The following is an 18,268-nucleotide window of genomic DNA, read 5'->3' on the forward strand; positions in this document are numbered from 1 at the left end:
CTCCTAACCCAGAATAGGCTGTAAAGAGATTCTGAGAACGCCACCTATTTTCCTACTGAAATAATGTACAGGGTTTGCAGTTGTTTTGTGATTTCTCTCAGCACTCTCCAGATTCTTCTAATGAAACTCAGAAAGGAGGGTACAATTATAAAGGTAAAGGAGGCCATCAGAATTATCTCTGCACAGAGACCTAATATTTTTCATTCTATTTCTGGATGGAATTCTTTGTAAAAGGGAGCAGGAGAGTGGTTTTGTCATCTTATAAGACCACACAGAATTTTACAGCTTTAAGACTTATTTCAAATCTGTTGTCATCTCACTGTCTAATGAAGAGAATATTCAAATACACATTTCTTGAATACCTGTACCTTTTAATAATATGGCAGAATAGAAGGAGGAGCTCTACAAACTGTAGCAATTTTTAGAATAATCTGCAGCAAGTGAGCGACAATGAATGATGCATGAAACCCAGCTGCAGAAAAATTAGTTTCCCTTCCTTTACTTTTTGATACTCAAAACCTAAAGAATGTCAAATTCTAATACATAAAAAACAATCAAGCTTCAATTTCTGTTGTATGAGAAACAGTGTTAACCTATTCCTGACCATTTTTATTTTCTGAATATTACTTTTCCTATACTGTAATTCTAAAACATGTATAGATAATATCTATTTATAAACAGAAATTATTTATTAAACAATCTTGTAAAGCCTTTCCATCTATTGGGATATATGTTATATAACACAACTCATACAAAATAATTTGTATAATAATATAATAAAAAACACAAACAATTACAAAAAAGAAAACTCCCTTTTAGAAAGATCACTTACCTGCATTAAGTACTGTGCACCATCTCGCATGTCTTCTGCATGCACTGGAGCATAAAATGCTTTCATTTTGTTTTTAATAAGCCACCGTTGGTACCTGGCCAAGTCAGCTGACAATTCCTTCATGGCTTGCCTGCGAGGACCCTAAAAGACACATAACCTTTTATGAAAAATTTTGGAAAAAAAATAAATGTGCATTCCTTATTGAAGACTATGTATTGCTCTATCAAAAAATATAACTCTGAGTGTGTTCCAGCTTTTTTATTGCATTCTTGTGTTCAATAAAAAAGCTGGAACACACTTCATCACTAGTCCAACATATGAAAGCCACAGGTCATAGCATCGACTTCAATGGCACCAAAACTCTAGCTACTATAGAAAACCCCGGATGCATAATCATCAGAGAAGCCAGAGAAATTGATAAAAGACCTAATAGTATGAATAGAAGAGATGACTTCACCAGACTATCAATCATCTGGAAGCCTGCACTCACAAAGAAAAAAATCTCTATACCACAACCCAGGCAAGCACCTGGACACAAACAGACCCCTCCCAATACCTCCAGCCCAAACACGCCCCAGCCAGCTACCCAAATAAAACCTAGCTTCCTAATAAATAATTATTGGCCATTCACAAGAAACCAAGATGCACTAAGAAACCCCAATGCACAACAATGTTGCCAACTAATCAAGAAAACACATCAGACCAATAAAAACAGATCTAGACTCCCAGCCAATCAGGATGAGGAAAAAAACCATTCAAATGAAGCAGAAAGCCAGCACCAAATTCAAACAAAAAATGGCTGCCAAGCCTGACACACACGATCAAAAAGAACCTAATACACAAGCCTGACCATGGCAGATGAGATTCTGCTGAAATGTCGCTATAATAAAAGCACAAATATTAAGACGTGGGAAAATACCCGAAGAAACCTAAGTACCATACATATAAATACCCACGAAAAAATATAATACATACATATGTATGTATGTATGTATATGTATACGTATGCGTATGGTATCCAGCTTTGTTCGGGTATTTTCCCATGTCATTATAGTTGTGCTTTTAAAGTTGTAGCGACGTTTCGGGAGAATCTCATCTGCCATCATCAGACTTCTGTATTGTGTTCTTCTGTGAGTCAGGCTTTCATAGCCGTTTCTGTTTTAAATTTGGTGCTAGCCTACTGCTGGTGTTAGAATGGTTTTTTCTTCATCCTGATTGGTTGGGAGTCTTGGTCTGTGTTTATTGGTCTTGGAGTTTGCTGTGTTCTGCTTGATTGGTGTTTCTAATACCTTCTTGTCTGTTTTGTAGCATTTTTTTGTCTTGATTGGCTGGCAACATTGTGTTTCCTGTATTGGAGGCTTTTAGTGCGGCTTGGCTTTGAGTAAACGGACGGCTAACATTTATTAGGAAGCTAGGTTTAATCTGGGTGCCTGGTTGGGGTGTGTTTGAGCTGGAGGTATCGGGGGGGTGTCTGTTTATGCCCAGGTGTTTGCTTGGCTTGTGGTGTGGAGATTTTTTGTTTGAGAGTGCAGGCTTCCAGATAATTGACAATCTGGTGGAGTCATGCAGTTTGCATTGCTTGCACTGGCACGAAGCTGAAAGCACCAGCCTGAGCATGGTGAGTGGGACCTCGCCGAAACGTCGCCAAGATACTCTTAATCTTACACGGGGAAAGACCCAAAAACACCTAGACCTACATACCTGTACCTATGAAAATCTACAAATGTATGTACGTGTGTGTGTGTGTGTGTATGTATGTATGTATGTATGTATGTATGTATGTCTAGGTGTGTTCGGGTCTTTTCCCATGTAAGATTATCTTGGTGACGTTTCGGCGAGGTCCCACTCGCCATCCTCAGGCTGGTGCTTTTGGCTTCGTGCCAGTGCAAGCATACACACACACACAGAGAGAGAGAGAGAGAGAGAGAGAGAGAGAGAGAGAGAGAGAGAGAGAGAGAGAGAGATGTTACCCATTTCACAAGGTATGAGAAACTGCATACCTAAAACCTTTTGCAACTCAAGTATTTCTGTGTACTGTGGTATCTGAATATTAGACAAACTAGGCTTATCAAATTGTTCCTTAGTAGCTGGCAAACAAAACTCATTCTCCAAGAACACATCATATCTTCATGCTTCTATTACAACATTATTAAACATACATAAGACAAACATTATCCCTAATAATAAAAAGAATATAAGAATGGCAACATGCAAAACTTTAATAACATTTTAGTGCTTTATGACACATAATTACATTGTAACTTCCAGCAGCAAACGGACTTAATAAAAATTGAATTTAGCCCATACCTGAATTAATATTTGAAACTTGTATCATGTTACAGATGTTATTTCTAATACTGACTGACAACAGTATTGTCTTTGTATCAACAGTATTCTTTGAATGGTCACTGTTATTTACATTACATAAAAAAGTAATTATCTGAAAAGAAGACTATTTCTTCATCTTTACCTGCTTTATGATTATTAAGAATCAAGATGGTTTTAAAGATAAAACTGTTAAACAAATATTTATTTGATACCGTAACTAGAGTATCATCATTTGTTTTATTTCATTTCTTCTATTTCATGCAATTTGCTTTATCTTAGACTTCTAGATAAATGAGGGGAAAGGGAAAAATTACAACAGGACAGAAATAATTTTTTTGAGAAGTATAGCCAATTATTTAGAGACTTACCCTATGTACGTGACCACAGATCATCAATCCCACATTTTTGGTGAAGGCATGGACCAGATGAAGCAAAGCTGGACGTGAGTTTGGAGCACCACTCATGACAAGGCATTGTGGCCTAATTTTAGATTCAAACAACAGTTAACATGTACATTTTTGCAATCCAATCTGAACTGTTGTTAAAATGTTGTCATTAAGCAGTATCTGCACATGAAAACAATTTGGAATTAACATCATACTTTTCATGTGACTGGAATCACCATTTGTTATTTATTTGTAATATCAAGACTCTCTTATACTGGACTTGAATAACATTGTCCAAGTGAAAAATATGGCCTACATATATATTTACTAAAATAAGGAGATGGATTCTGACCTAATCTATTGGTCAGGGACTAGTCTAAACATCAAAACAAAGGAGACAAATACAGCACAAGGATGTATTGTGATAGAAGAACTAAATAATATTTTGATGTTATTGTTAAGTCATCAACTACTATTTAAGCAAATTTCCCACAGAAAAAAATATCTCTTTCCCAGCTGCATATAAAAACTAATTTATGAACCTTTGCTACATATTGGCCTTTGCATATTCTACCTGGAATTACCAGCTCTGGGAGATTGCAATTAATAAAAAAACTGAGTAAGTTTTAAAATTATTCTTCTGTGATTCATAACAGTATCACATAGTGAAGCTAGAAACTAGCCACTTATATGCTTTGTCGAAGGAAGGCTTAGTCCAAATCAGCAATAGGGAAGTATCCTAACCATCCAATACCAACAGCAACACATTTTGATTATTCTAATTCAGTGTAAGCCAACCAACACTAATTTTCCAAATATTTTTCAAAAATATTTTTTTCTCCCCAGACGACTGTTCTTATACTTCAAGTCTAGCAATATTACTATTTTCCAACTTACCTGAAGTTTTTTACATGGTCTTCTACACCAGTAAGGCGGACAGCATGCTGCAAAGCACTTAGATAAGTCAAAGCTTGAGTTGAGGAACCCCAGTTCACATCTGCAAAAAACAACTTTAATATTGAAACAGAAAATGCCCTATAGCAATCTTAATTTGAAGGAAACATAACTGAATATTTTATACTCATGCTTCTACTTACCAGGCAAGCCACATCCCAACCCGACTCAAGAATTATATATTAAGGTACATTATCTTAGCACTTCATTAAGAAAAAAAATAAACCACATAGGCAGCATCATTAGTAATTTACTTGACCCTAAAATTTATTTTTATAATCAAATACAGTATATTATGGAGGCATAATATGTTCTCTTCAGACAAGTTCCAAGAATAATCAGATATGCATTTTTTTCAAATTTAAGGGTCTCTTTATATTTTTTATAGCTAAATAAAAAGAGGGAATGGGATTCTTCAAATTTTAATGTGAAGGATAATTAATAACTATCTTAAGTTTCTAAGTGTTAGAATCTTGACTATAGATTAATGATTATAGGACACAACTATAAGAAATTAGAGTAAAATATTAATTGGTAAAAAGAATGGCATTTCTGGAGAGTTTCAGAAAGTGATGAGGTAATCTGAGCTCAAGAAAAAGATATAAGAATCCTATTTGAAAAAGTCCCAGAGGACAGAAGTAATCAATGGGAAGCCAAGAAGCTATACCGTGAGGTAATAGTGAACTTTCAAGGCACAGAGTATCAGATTTCAGTTTAATGGCTAAAGAAACTTAAGAAAAAGAAACCTAAGGAAAAAGATATGGAAAATGAATTGATTTTAAAACCCAGATGTAATCAAGAAAACCTTTACTGCTTCTCTTCAAAGCTGTGTGAATTTTGCTGAGATGAAGCTTAAGAGAGTCTGGTCTGAAAGAAAAGCTACTGAAGGCATATTAGCTAAGAAAGTCTTGCAAAATAAGACTGCTGTGTAAACATATAATAAAACGATTGAACTATTCAACCATTATTTGAAAAATAGTGCTTTATTTCATTTTGTTACTGATTCCCTTGACAAACTGTTACTCTGCAATAATGAAAGTTTCAATTTTACCATATAGACAAATTCTGATTTTGATTTATTTCACCTAAACTTAACATTAGGCTTGGTGTGAAGTAGCAGTAAAGGGGAGAACCATGCATATCCAACTGGCTGAAAAAGATGTACCCACCTGGCTTCTTGTAAGTTACATAAATGTAGAGTCCTAGAATAATAACATATGTGAGGAGTGCTGCCTTCCAGTTAATAATAAACATAACTATGCAGCAGAGAATTGCTCCAATTAGAGATATCCACATGTTGTAGTATTTAAAAGCAGGACGCCAGCCTATTCAAAAGCAAATAAAAATTTAATAAACATACATGTTTTATGACATATATAAAACTTATCCTTTCATTGCCACATGTTAATATGTTGTATAAACAAAAACTTGTTATATAAATTTGCCAGCATTCATATATGCGGTTGCTATGTACTTAAATATATCAAAAATGAAACAAAATAGTATAGTAATACTATGCTTTTCTCCCACCCTCCAAACTTTTGCAATTCAGATTGCTGTTTGCAATCTGATTAAGCTGGAAATTATTTTTTATGCCTGTTGGCGTTTATTTTAAAAAAGGGTGTACAATTAGCATTGTTGTTTAAAAGTATTTTTAAAAAGACCCCATGCTCTCACTAGGATCAATATAAAATCCATACCTGGTGATTTTGCCAGTGAAGCATGGAACACGGAAAAATTAATTAAAGCATAGGAAGCCAAGAAGAAATTGGAGATAATTGGAGCAATTACATTCAATTCAGCTGCAAAGACAGAAACACATAATCATATTGATTTTTTGAGCAGACTGCTATGCAAAATCAGCTCCTTACTTGAATTGGTGGTTCTTTTGATTTTGTATTCTTTGTAGTCTTTTATAGTGAGACAGACAGAACTTCCAAGAGTGGTGCTGCAAATTAAAAGGACTGCCTTCTTCATATATGCAGACATATGCAATCTGGATTTGGGTGGCAAAAGTGGCTTTTCTGCTAAAGCTTTTTGCATTTAATTGGAATAGCAGGATGAGACAACTCTAGAACTGAAATCAAGCCTGAAATATCTCTTACTAAGAATATAGCAAAAGGTATAAATACACAGAATGTATTTACAGAATATATATATAATTCAGATTTTTAAAAAAGTTTTGTATAGAAATATCATTTAAACTAACCAATTAATATGAATCCAAGAGCAATCAAAAAAGTGAGAAGATACCCTCGTAAAGGTTCATTATTTTTCCCATAGCCTTTAGCAAACACCAGAAAACCCGGATAGATATTGTCTTTGCACAATGCCTAGGATCAAAAGAGATGACCAATTAAAGTATGGACATATGAAAAAACATTCAAGGCATTAAATCTTAAAAGACAAGGGCCAAGCACATATATGCAGTAATAAAAATTTCAATAACATTAAAACTGTACAGATCATCAACAATCTAGCCACAAGACAATATAGTTGATAGACAAAGCAGGCAGCGTTATTAAGTATATGGCCTTTTTTTTTTTAATGAAGACTTACTACATAAATTAAAAGCAAGCTGAGAAAAGTATTTTTTTTAAATGTTTGAAGAAAACAATCCTTCTTACCTGAAAGATTTTAGGTGCACTGACAAGAGAGGCTAATGCTGAAGAAAGGGTTGCAGAAAATATACCAGCTGTTATCAGTGGGGCAAATCCTGATACCATGCTCATTACCTGTATATTGAATAGGAAATAAGAAAACAGTTCGCTGGGAAGAATTATTGTTATGAAAATGGAATCTGTATTAAGACTTTTGAAAGCAAGGCTTGCATTTAAACATTTTAAACTGTTTCATAAATGAATTGTTATTTTTATTTTTTTTGGATGGAGCCACTCAAGTTACCAAGATTACTGAGACAGCAGATAGGCAGATAATATCCCTTTCAAACAGTGGTTTTAATTCTCATATTTTAAACAATATTTTTGTGATATTTCTTAACACTAACTCACCATTATGGGTTAGTTACTATTCAGTACCCTTGTAATCCTGGCAAGCTCTTGGTTCCAATTACAATACAAACTCTGAAGAGGACCAGACTTATTTGAGCTTTATTGGACAGAAAATTTAAATGTATTTATTTTTTCTCATGAAAAAATTAACACTGTGAATTCTTATTTTGAAACAGCTGTAAAATGGTGGGGTAATATATGAGCTATCAATGAGATTATTATTCTCAAAGAACTACAAAGTAATTATAGCTTTAAAACTGTTTAAATTTTATAAAAGAAATGCAACTTCCTAAAAAACATTCAGTGGCAATATTTCTAATTAAAATATTTCTTGCATACTCTGTTTGGCCTCAATGCCCTCATAATTTTTGAAAACATGAAGTCATAAAAAGTGTTTGCCAAAACTAAATTATTAGTTTTGGAATTATTATTACAGAAAAGAAAAAAGGAAAGAAAAACAAATAAAAGTTGACTGGGTGACTTTGATTCAGTCACTCTCTCAGCTCAATCTACCTCACAGGTTTGTTGTGCAGAAAATAGGAAGAGAAAAGAGTATAGACAATCCTCAAAATACAATCATACTGAAATCTGTCCACTTTGGTTGTATGTCATGGTGACTCTTAAGCAAGGTGGCCTCGCTTCATGACCCAACTCCCTGCTCCTCTGATGCTGTCATTAAATGAATAGTCTTTAAGCAGGGCATGAGGTACCTCAGGCCTCTTAGTGCAGGCCCAGGCCCTCTCAAGGCCTCCATCCACTCCCAAAACATCTTGTGATCCATTTCTCGCCACTTCGATCCCTACAGGCTTTTTAGGTCCATGCAGGACTTTCCCTTCAATCCTTAATGAAATAAAATTTTAATCAAAGTTTAAGAATTTTTTAAAAATGAAAATAAATCAATTTTAAAAATTGGACACTAGAGGGAAGTAAAGATTTTAGTTAAAGAGAAAATTAACAGTTAATTAATTAACAGTTAATTAACTGGGATAGATACTGAAGGGGACTTTTGGAAACACGGAATCAAATTAGTATCTTCAATGTCAATAGCAATGTTTGTTTCTATCAATAGTTTGTGCCCAAAAATATTATGGAAGAAATTTCAAGTGAAGAACAAGTTTTACTTGACAAGACAGATATGGATAGAAATGGAGCTACAAATGACCATTATAAAAATGACATGGAAAAGCTTGATGCACCTGGAGAAGAATACTCATGTGTGAATGCTGTTTGTTGATTTTAGTTCAGCATTCAACACAATCATTCCTCAGCATTTGATGAACAAACTGGGCCTATTAAGTTTTAATACTCCTCTATGTAACTGGAGACTTGATTTCCTTATTGATAGACCCCAGTTTGGGGCAAGTTGGAAGAAAAGTTTCCAACTCCATCCTCCTTGAGTACAGGTTCCCCATAGGGCTGTGTCTTGAATCCACTACTGTTCACCTTGATTACCCACGACTGTTGTGCCAAATCTGCTACGAATCATATTGTGAAGTATGCGGATGACACGGCAGTGGTGGGACTTATCTAGGACGATGATGAAGATGCTTATAGGGAAGAGGTGAAGGTTCTGGTGGACTGGTGCAATAAAAGTAACCTGGTTCTAAACATTAATAAAACAAAGATTGTTCTAGATTTTAGAAAGAGCCAACATAGTCATACTCCAGTATCAAGGCTGCAGCTGTGGAGGTGGTCAACAGTATTAAGTATCTGGGGGTGCAGATAACTAACGATCTGAATTGGTGTCCCCATGTCACCCTTAGTGAAGCATGCAGACCAGCATCTGCATTTCCTGCATCGGATGAGGAGACCACATCTTTTTCTTTCTGACCTGGCCACTTTTTACAGAGGCCCGACTGAGCCTTTTAACAAACTGCATCACTGTTTGGTTTGGTGGCAAGACTGCCTCAGATAGAAGATCCATACAGTTAGTGGTAAGGACAGCCGAGAAGATTATAGGAAGCTCGCTTCCCGATATTGCTTATAAGAGCTATGTGCTTAGAGCTCAAAGCGTTGTTAGAGACCCCACACACACCTTACTCCCCTCTGGAAGGAGGTTACAAACTATTTCTAGCAGGACTACCTGATTCTGTAACAGCTTTGTTCACGTAACATCTGTCTGGTAAACTCACAAGATTTGTTTTTCTCGCCATGTACATGTATACATCCAAACTAGACTGTGTTCTTTTTCTGTGTCATATAATATATGTGGGCATGTGGGTATATGCATATTTATTTATTTATTGATGTTTATGTAGTGTAGATTCAAAGTGGTGACACTTTGAGAGATGTATGCTACAAAATTTCATTTTAATATATGCCAATTAGTGTACATTTAAAGTGACAATAAAGTTATTCTAAGTCTAATGTTGATGTTTAATAATAAAAAGGAAAATAAAAATAATAAACCAAGAGAGTGACCTGGGTAATTCTTTACATTAGATTTACAAAAAAGCTTGTCAAAGCTTTCAAGAATCTTGTGAGAATGGACAAAGAAGAAATGAAATCCAATTTTGCAACATTATTTTAATGGACAAAAAATTAAGATTTCAAACTAAAAGGAATGAATATAAAAGTTGGTTTTCTTTGATCAAGGTCAAAATAAGATATGTTATTGCTGGTAATCCTTAATGGACTTTTTACTGATGTAAGGACTGAAAAGATTATGGTTTATGGATTTGTTACAGATAAGAGATGGAATATAGGATGAAGAGATTGTAAACTAAGAGGGGGTGAAAAGTTACAAAAATGTTTATGATGAACATGATGAAGATAGAACACACTATTTCATATATTTTTCTCTATTCTTTTCTTCCCTTTTCCTTTTTTTCTTCTCCTCTGCACCTTTCACTTTCTCTTTTTTTTTGTATTAGATTTTACTAATTAAAATCTGATAGATAGATAAGATAGATAGATAAGATAGATAGATAGATAGATAAGATAGATAGAAAGAAAATCTGATAGTGTATGAAGAAAGTGACAACAAAAAGGAACCGCCAAGACAAAAACATAGAAAAGCATGGCTTTCAATCAAACTTCCAATAACAGAAACGTTTTCCATTTTAAGTATTTGATTTCACATCCTTTTAACACAAAAATACCTTTCTTTGTAAAATTGTTTCTAATATGGAAAATTCCCTCCCTCAAAGAATTCCCAGGAATGGAAATGGTACTTTACCTGGAAGTCATGAATTAGCCCATAAGAACATTTTGTTGTTTCACAGGAAGAGAAATCAAAATTCAGTCTACAAGCTGCTGATGTACAGTTTGTCAGCTCATTAACAATTGTGTCATTAAGCTTCCCGGTAGCATCCCGAACAACACAGGAACCTAGAAAAGTAGATAAAGAAGAGATTACTTACCAAGCAGTAATGTACATTAAATTACATCTATCTTAACCCATTCCTATAAAAAGGTCATTTAGATTTTGTTATTTTCATAAATATATCAACAGCTACTCCTCCCTAGGATGCTGCTGCCCGGTAGGGAATTTTTTCTCCCCTGCTGACAATCTGCTATTTTTGTTGCCAAAGCTGCTTCTTTGGCAGTGTTGCTTCCTGGATTTCAGTGGAGGCACCTAGGAATGATCCAAGAGAACTTTTGGACAGCTGCGGACCACATGGGAGGAGGGATCCAACACCCTGTAAGAGCACCCAGAAAGTCATTGGTCTATTCTCCATCTCTTCCTATCAGCAGAAAGTTCTTGTAAGCAAGCCTGGGCTTTAATTTCATTTTTCCACATGTTGTTTTGTTCTTTATCTTTAAAGGTTAAATTGGCTGACTGAATGCTGATCTATTTTAACCCCCTACTGGAATTTATCTGTGGTTTTTTTTTATCCTGCTTTTCTTCTTTGATCTATTTGGCTGTTCTCTTTAACTTCATTAACTTCTTGGAATGAGATATCCAGAAAATACTTTCCCTGTTCTTTTGTCTTTTCCCTGTTCTGTTTATCTACATTGACCAACAACATATTGGATTACAGAGGGAAGGAGGCTGACACTGGGACAAAAAATATCTGCTTGGCAACATGTAATCTTTAGGTGAGTTTTTCTAAAATGTTTGATGAACTCATAAAGAGCACAGAAGACATTCAGATGAAACTGAATATCAGTAAATCAAATCCACAAAAGGAATGTGACCATAGCAATAGATTCATTAGGAAGAAATATGGAGTCAGAAATAACAGAGTCTGTGGAAAACATTAAGAGGCAAAAAGGGTGTAATTTCAAAGCAGTAGATTGGTTTGAAAAGAAAAATGGACACAGAAATAAGTGTCAACTTTATATATCTTCCTCAACTCCAAGTCTGTACTTCTATATAGAGTAGAAAACTGTCTAGGTGGGTAAATTGTAAGTTGCTTTTTTTTAAGTGGATTGAAGGAAATGTGAATCTATCACATTTAACTAGGGAACAATTTCATCTGGATTATTTTAGGAAGATAGACTGGCTTTGGAAATTGGATTTATTGCATTCAATAAAAAAAAAACCATTGATGAGAGATGGTATTAAAAGAGCAATTGTGGATATTTGCTCCAGGATTAACCAGGATTAATTTTGGGGATGTTTTGGGAAAGTTAAGAAACTGTGGTAGACAGAGGGTTTTGGAATTTTAATCTTGTTTTTTTGTATTACTACTGTTCTTCTGTTAACTATTTTGTTTTTAATATAGTATATTTAATACATTTACAGATTATATATTTAATACATTTCTAAACTTCTGTTTTTATTTTGTCATCTTCCATTTTTACTTTGTCATTTACTGAGCATAGATTTATGAGAAAAAACATGAATTTCATTAACTGTAATCAGGCTGCAGCATATCAAAATTGACAAAAGTGAATGGGTTCTGAATACTTTCTGAATGCTCTATAGATGACAGGTTAACAGTTTGTAAATAGATTTAGTCTGTTAGTAATTTAAAATTCTTTGGACCTGTTTTACAAAGGGTGGGAAACTAATATTGTTGTAATTTAACTAGGGAAGACAATATGTGTACAGGAAGTCCTTGACTTATGACCACAATTGAGCCCCAAATTTTGTTGCTAAGTGAAACATTTAAGTGAATTTTGCCCCATTTTATTATCTTTCTTGCCACATTCGTTAAGTGAAACACTGCAGTTAAGTTAGTAACATGGTTCTTATTATTATTACCTTTATTGTCAGAGTACAACATGTGTACAATGAGATTGGCTGAGCCTTCCTTCGTGCTCCCCCCCCCCAAAACACAGCTCACAGTGAGGACAGAAGTCCCTAACCCAGCCCCAATCTTATTACACTATGTGACCTTGTTGCACAATGCACCGGCCCTACAAGTCTATCATGCTATGTTGACATGAAGTTATTTTCCATTCAGAAATCTAACAGCCCACGGGTAGAAACTGATCTTCAGCCTGTTGGTGCAGCTAGCTATGCTTCTATATCTCCTACCCGATGGTAGGAGAATGAAGAAGTGCTGACCAGAGTGCGAGTTGTCCCTGAGAATTATCCTCACCCTTCTAAGGCAGCGAGCCCTAGCAATGTCATGTAGTGGTATCAGGGAACAGCCCACGATGTTTTGTGCTGTGCTCACCACCCTCTGTAATGTCTTTCTATCCGCAGCTGTCAAGCCAGCATACCTCAAGTGAATGTGGCTTCCCCATTGACTTTGCTTGTCAATAGGTCACAAAAGGGGATTATATGACCACCATTATAAATATGAACCAGTTGCCAAGCATCTGAATTTTGATCACGTGACCATGGGAATGCCGCAATGATCATAGTAGTCATAGCTTAAAGTGGATGTGCTCATTTTCTCAAATATAAGGTATATATAAAATATACTGGAAAACTTCCAGAATGGCATGATTTACAGGAAAATGTGAATGTTTTGAACATATCTCTTTCAGTTCGCTGGAGTTTGGAAGTGGTGTTTGTTTGGGTTATATTTCCTGCTTCCAAATGACAGAAAACCATACTTAAGTTGTGGTTGAAAGCACCTTGAAGAAATTTTCAGTTCAACATGTGGTTCCTAGGATGTTCCTAGGTTATTCCTTGATTTAACAAGTCAAGTTTAGAACACATAAGAATGCTACTAAAGTAACTTATTCCACTGAATTTGTATCCAAACACAGGTAGTCCTTGACTTCTGACCACAACTGAGCCCAGCATTTCTGTTGCTAAGTGAGGCATTTGTTAGGTGAATTTTGCCCCATTTGATGACTTTTTTTGACACAATTGTTGAATGAGTCACTGTAGTTGTTAAATTATTAACATGGTTGTTAAGTGAATCTGGCTTCCCCACTGACTTTCCTTGTCAGAAGATTGCAAAAGGTGGTCACATGATCCTGGGACATTGCAATCGTCTTAAATATGACTCAGTTGCTAATTGTCTGAATTTTGATCATGTGACCATGCAGATGCTGCAATGGTCATAAGTGTGAAAAACAGTGACAAGTCACTTTTTTCAGTGCTGTTGTAACTTTGAACAAACACGAAATGTCAAGGACTTCCTCGAGCAATTCAGTAGTGTTAGCCTTACACATTTATGGAATGCCTCTGGCCACAAATATAGTTATGTTACTTAGGCAAGGAAATATAAGTTATGTTGCTTAGGCATCAGCTTATGCTGATGTACAGATTCTTTTGCAGGAACAAATGACGTCTGGGAGTAAAAAATTCCAAACATCTGATAGCCAAAGGTAGAACAGGAAAAGAAAAATAATAGCCCATTACATACACATTTAGCTTTTTGAAAAACCCACATTTGTAAATTATGGTTTTTTCTCATTATTTTATTCATTAAATTTCTATGCTGCACATCTCACTGATAAAACAACTTTGGGCATCTCAGGATATGATATAGTTAAAAAGCCCTAAAAAGCCATTACAATTAGAAAAATTGAATAGAGAAGTTAAAAACCAAGATGATGGATGGCTTGGGGTAAGAATCTTCTCTAGTCCATCAGCCATCCCCAATATAACAAGCCCCTGTCAGATTTCCATGCCAAACAGCACAGTCATATTTTTAGGCTCTTCCTGAAGGCCAGAAATGTGGGAGTGGATCTCACCTCTGAAGGGAGAATATTCCAGACAATATTCTTTGGCCACCAGGACCCAAAGTAGGCATTTTCCATTGGAAAAGTGGGATGGGTTAGTTCCATCAGGGTGAGATGATACCCTGGACCATGATGCTATGAAGGGTTTAAAGGTGATAACCAACATCTTGAGTGGACCCAGAAGCAAACTGGCAGCTAGTGTTGCTTATGTAACAGTGGTATCACATGTACCACATGAGGTTCTCCAGAACTATCCTGTGATGACCTGGGGCATGGCACAAAGGCAACAGAGTCAGATAATCAATAAAAGTCCCTTTATTATCTCCAACTTTCCCCACAATGTCCAGGTTACCTTCTGGATAGAGAAAAAACTCTCCCAGGAATAACCTTTGACTGCAGAAAATTCGATCCAAAACAGGGTAAACACAAACTGTAACTTAAAGTCCAAACAAGCCAAACTGAAGTAATTAGTTTGGCAGGGCAGGAGTAAGAATTTCAGGCTTGAAAGCATCGCAAAACTCACACAGTTGGGAAGACGCCAGGAACACAGATAAACCATGACAATACAAGATAAAATCACGTTTTCTGCCAACAGCTTGCCGCACGCAGCTTGCCTTTTTTATAAACTGTGTTCCCAGCTGCAGCTAATGAAAGGAATTAGGGCCCTTTTCTCCCCTGTAAGCCACACAACCCATGTTGCTCTCTTCTCCATTCCTCCCTGCGTGCCCGAGGATGAAGAGGGGGTGGGCCTGGGTCTTCCTCTGAATTCCCTCTCCCTTGTTCTATCTCTCCCCTGCTCTGCCCAGCCGGACTTTGCCCTTCCCCAGTTTCCTCCATAGCCAATGGAGCCACACTCCCACTCCGTCAGCTTTTCGACTTCCTCCTTGGGTTCAGACTCCGACAGGGGCATGACATATCCATGCTGCTGTATTCAGTATCAGTTGTAGCTTCCAAATACTCTTCAAGGGTAGCCCCATGTAAACCATAGTGCAATAACCCAACCGGAGGGTGACCAGGGCATGAGTGTCTACGTGCAGTAATTAAAAACTATTTACAAACTAGGATTCTCTATTCTTTAAACTGAGAGTGTATTATATCTCCTAGACTGGGTGTTGGCAACCTGCGAATCAAGCCACATGCGGCTCTTTGGGCCCTCTGCTGCGACTCCCTGTCACATCACTGGGTGGCCCTTCCTCTCGCCCTCCCCAGTCACTCCTCGCCTGGCCTGAGAAGGGTGACAGTGGGAGACGGAGAAGCGGCCGGGGCTGTTTCTCTGGCGCCTCACTCTTGCTGGAGCTTCTTCCGGCCCTTGTTGATGCTGGGCATGCCTCGGTTGCTTGGGGAGACGAGCAACCTGCTCTCTGCCCTGATACTGGCACAACCCAGCCACGACCGATGTCAGCCTTCCTAATACAACAGCTGGTGGAGTAGGAATGGGATCTTGGAGAATGGGACGACAGAAAGGAGGATGGGCCCACAGCACCCAGCTGTGGCTTTAAGAAGCTTAGGGCAGCAGAAAAAGGGGGCTGGCCCTGCCAAACCTCATGCCCACCCCGGGAGCCAGGCTCAGAGAAAGCAAGAATGCCCTCACCAAAGATGCTCATCAGCCGGTCAACCCGCCCACCCTGTATGCCTTTGCTGTGCTTTGGCGAGCCCGGGTGCTCGATTGAGGATTACCTGCTCATGCGTGCCCTGCAACCCCGCCACAGCTGGCCAGGGGATCACAAGAGAAGGAGGAGGATCGCCGGAGCCTTAATGCAGGAGTGAAGTGGCACTGGACTTGCCTTTGCACCACATTTGTGCTCTAGGCACCTTTGCCTCCTGTTGCTTCAGGATGGAGCTTGCGCCCTCCGACTCAGCCGAAGAGCTGCAGGTGGGGGACACGGCAAGGTGATGGCTAGAGCCTTACTGCAGAGGAGCGAAGCGGCCCTGTACTTGCTTTCGCGCCACATTTGCACTCAGGTAGCCATTGTCTCCTGTCGCTTGGGCTCACAGCTGCAAGCCACGTCCTGTTGCAAGGAGCGAATGGGTCAGGGTCGCATTGTGGCTCCACATCCAGGAGGAGGAGGGGACTCCATCTACCCCATTGTAAAGTGCGCTAAAGTTCACTGTGCTGCACAAGGCACTGCAAGAGTGCCTCATGGTCTGCCCGATGCCTCATATCAGAATCGGGGGGGGGGACACACACACACAAGAGATACAGAGAGGGGGAGAGCAGGGAAGAGAGAGAGACACACACACGGGGGGAGATAGAGAGAGAGAGACAGAGATGCAGAGAGGAGATACAGAGAGAGAGGGGAAAGAGTGTGGAGATAGAGAAGGAGACATACACAAAGAATACACAGAGAGGGGGAGCTAGAGGGGAGAGGAGAGAAAGAGAAAGACACAGATACAGAAAGGGGGAGAGAGAAATGTCAAAAGGGGTTTGTGGCTCACGTTTTCTACCCTAATGACCAGCTGGGTGGGCGTAGTTGGGGGTGGTGGTCATGTGACTGAGTGGGAGTGACTGATGTCAAGTTGGCCACACCCACCCCAGGTTTTGTGGCTCCCAGTGTTTTCTTTTCTGTGGGAAATAGGTTCAAATGGCTCTTTGAGTGATTAAGGTTGCAGACCCCTGTCCTAGACGTCTGTTAAAACTATGGGAGATGTATCCCAATCATCTGAAGAGTTTCCAATGTAGTAAAACTACAGGAAGGTAAAGACAGTTTATGGAAGATAAACAAAAAGAAAACGATTTAAAAACAAGCATATTTGAAAACTGTCTTTTCCTCCCAGTATTTAAACTTTGGAATACTGCAAATTGTTAAGTTTTACAATACATGCAAAATACTGGAGTTGGTTGCCCAATAAATTCAAGCAATTAAATAAAACATATAACACAAATTAGTAACTGGAAAAGAGAAAGGAAAATTGATAAATCCTTTGCTTCTTGGTGTCTAGTGATATTAGATGAACTTATTCACAAACATGCACCAGTATCTGTGGAGGTTGCAATTGCAATGAGACATATACCATGATAAAAATAGCAGGTGTAAATTTGTTTGTTTCAGTCTATATAGCCTTAAACCCAAATGAGTAATTGAATCTACTAGAACAGTGGTTCTCAACCTGTGGTCCATTGACCCCGGGGGAGGTGCAATGTCATCACTGCCCTCCACGAAGGCTTGAGGAAATGTTATGATTTAAATTTTGGGAGGTCTGTGGCCACAAAAAATATTTAAAGGGGGTCCATGGAAAAAAGGTTGACATTTTATTTGTGGAAAGAAAGGGGAAGGGGGATTTTGGGAGGCCTCATCTCCCCATCCTACCTTCTATGCTACTAGGGAAACAGAATTGTGAAAATGCTGTATTCCTGAATGATATGATTCTTAAATGCCATATATACGTATTATCGGGCGTATAACACGCACTTTTTCCCCCTGAAAATAGGGGGCAAATGATGTATGCGTGTTATACGCCGATATAATGTTAAGAAGCCTTCGGTGAATGCTGCTGGGATCGGGATCAAGGACACAAATGAAAGAAGGGGAGGGAGGAAGCAACCGAAGCCTGTCCTTCTCTCTGGGTCAGCTCTGTCAGTCGCTCTCTCGCTCCTCCACCAGCACAGGAAGAAACTGCTTCAAAGAAGCGGGGCTTCCTGAAGCGCCGTTCTTCCCCACCCCCACCCCGCCCGCCCGCCCGCCCGCAGTGCTCCGTTCTGCCTGCCTGCCTGCCTTCGTTAA

General features: G+C 38.0%; 1 protein-coding gene across 5 annotated transcripts in view; it reads right to left on the minus strand.

Annotated features, from left to right (window-relative positions):
- Positions 1-18,268, minus strand: part of SLC12A2 (solute carrier family 12 member 2) — a 66,930-nt gene that overhangs the window by 16,176 nt on the left and 32,486 nt on the right. For all 5 annotated transcript variants that reach the window (XR_015748104.1, XR_015748103.1, XM_026673940.2 and 2 more), the window contains exons 11-18: positions 10,690-10,841; positions 7,128-7,235; positions 6,710-6,833; positions 6,201-6,302; positions 5,670-5,825; positions 4,444-4,543; positions 3,529-3,640; positions 833-973 (exon numbers count right to left, since the gene is read on the minus strand). Coding sequence is in view for 3 of the 5 variants with exons in the window: in XM_026673940.2 (XP_026529725.2) it covers positions 833-973; positions 3,529-3,640; positions 4,444-4,543; positions 5,670-5,825; positions 6,201-6,302; positions 6,710-6,833; positions 7,128-7,235; positions 10,690-10,841 (995 nt within the window). In the remaining 2 variants the exon portion in view is untranslated. The remainder of the gene's footprint in view (positions 1-832; positions 974-3,528; positions 3,641-4,443; positions 4,544-5,669; positions 5,826-6,200; positions 6,303-6,709; positions 6,834-7,127; positions 7,236-10,689; positions 10,842-18,268) is intronic.

Source organism: Notechis scutatus, chromosome 2, assembly GCF_049901735.1.
Source record: "Notechis scutatus isolate UNSWTSFEM ecotype Mainland chromosome 2, rNotScu1.2, whole genome shotgun sequence".
NCBI classification, from domain to species: domain Eukaryota; kingdom Metazoa; phylum Chordata; class Lepidosauria; order Squamata; family Elapidae; genus Notechis; species Notechis scutatus.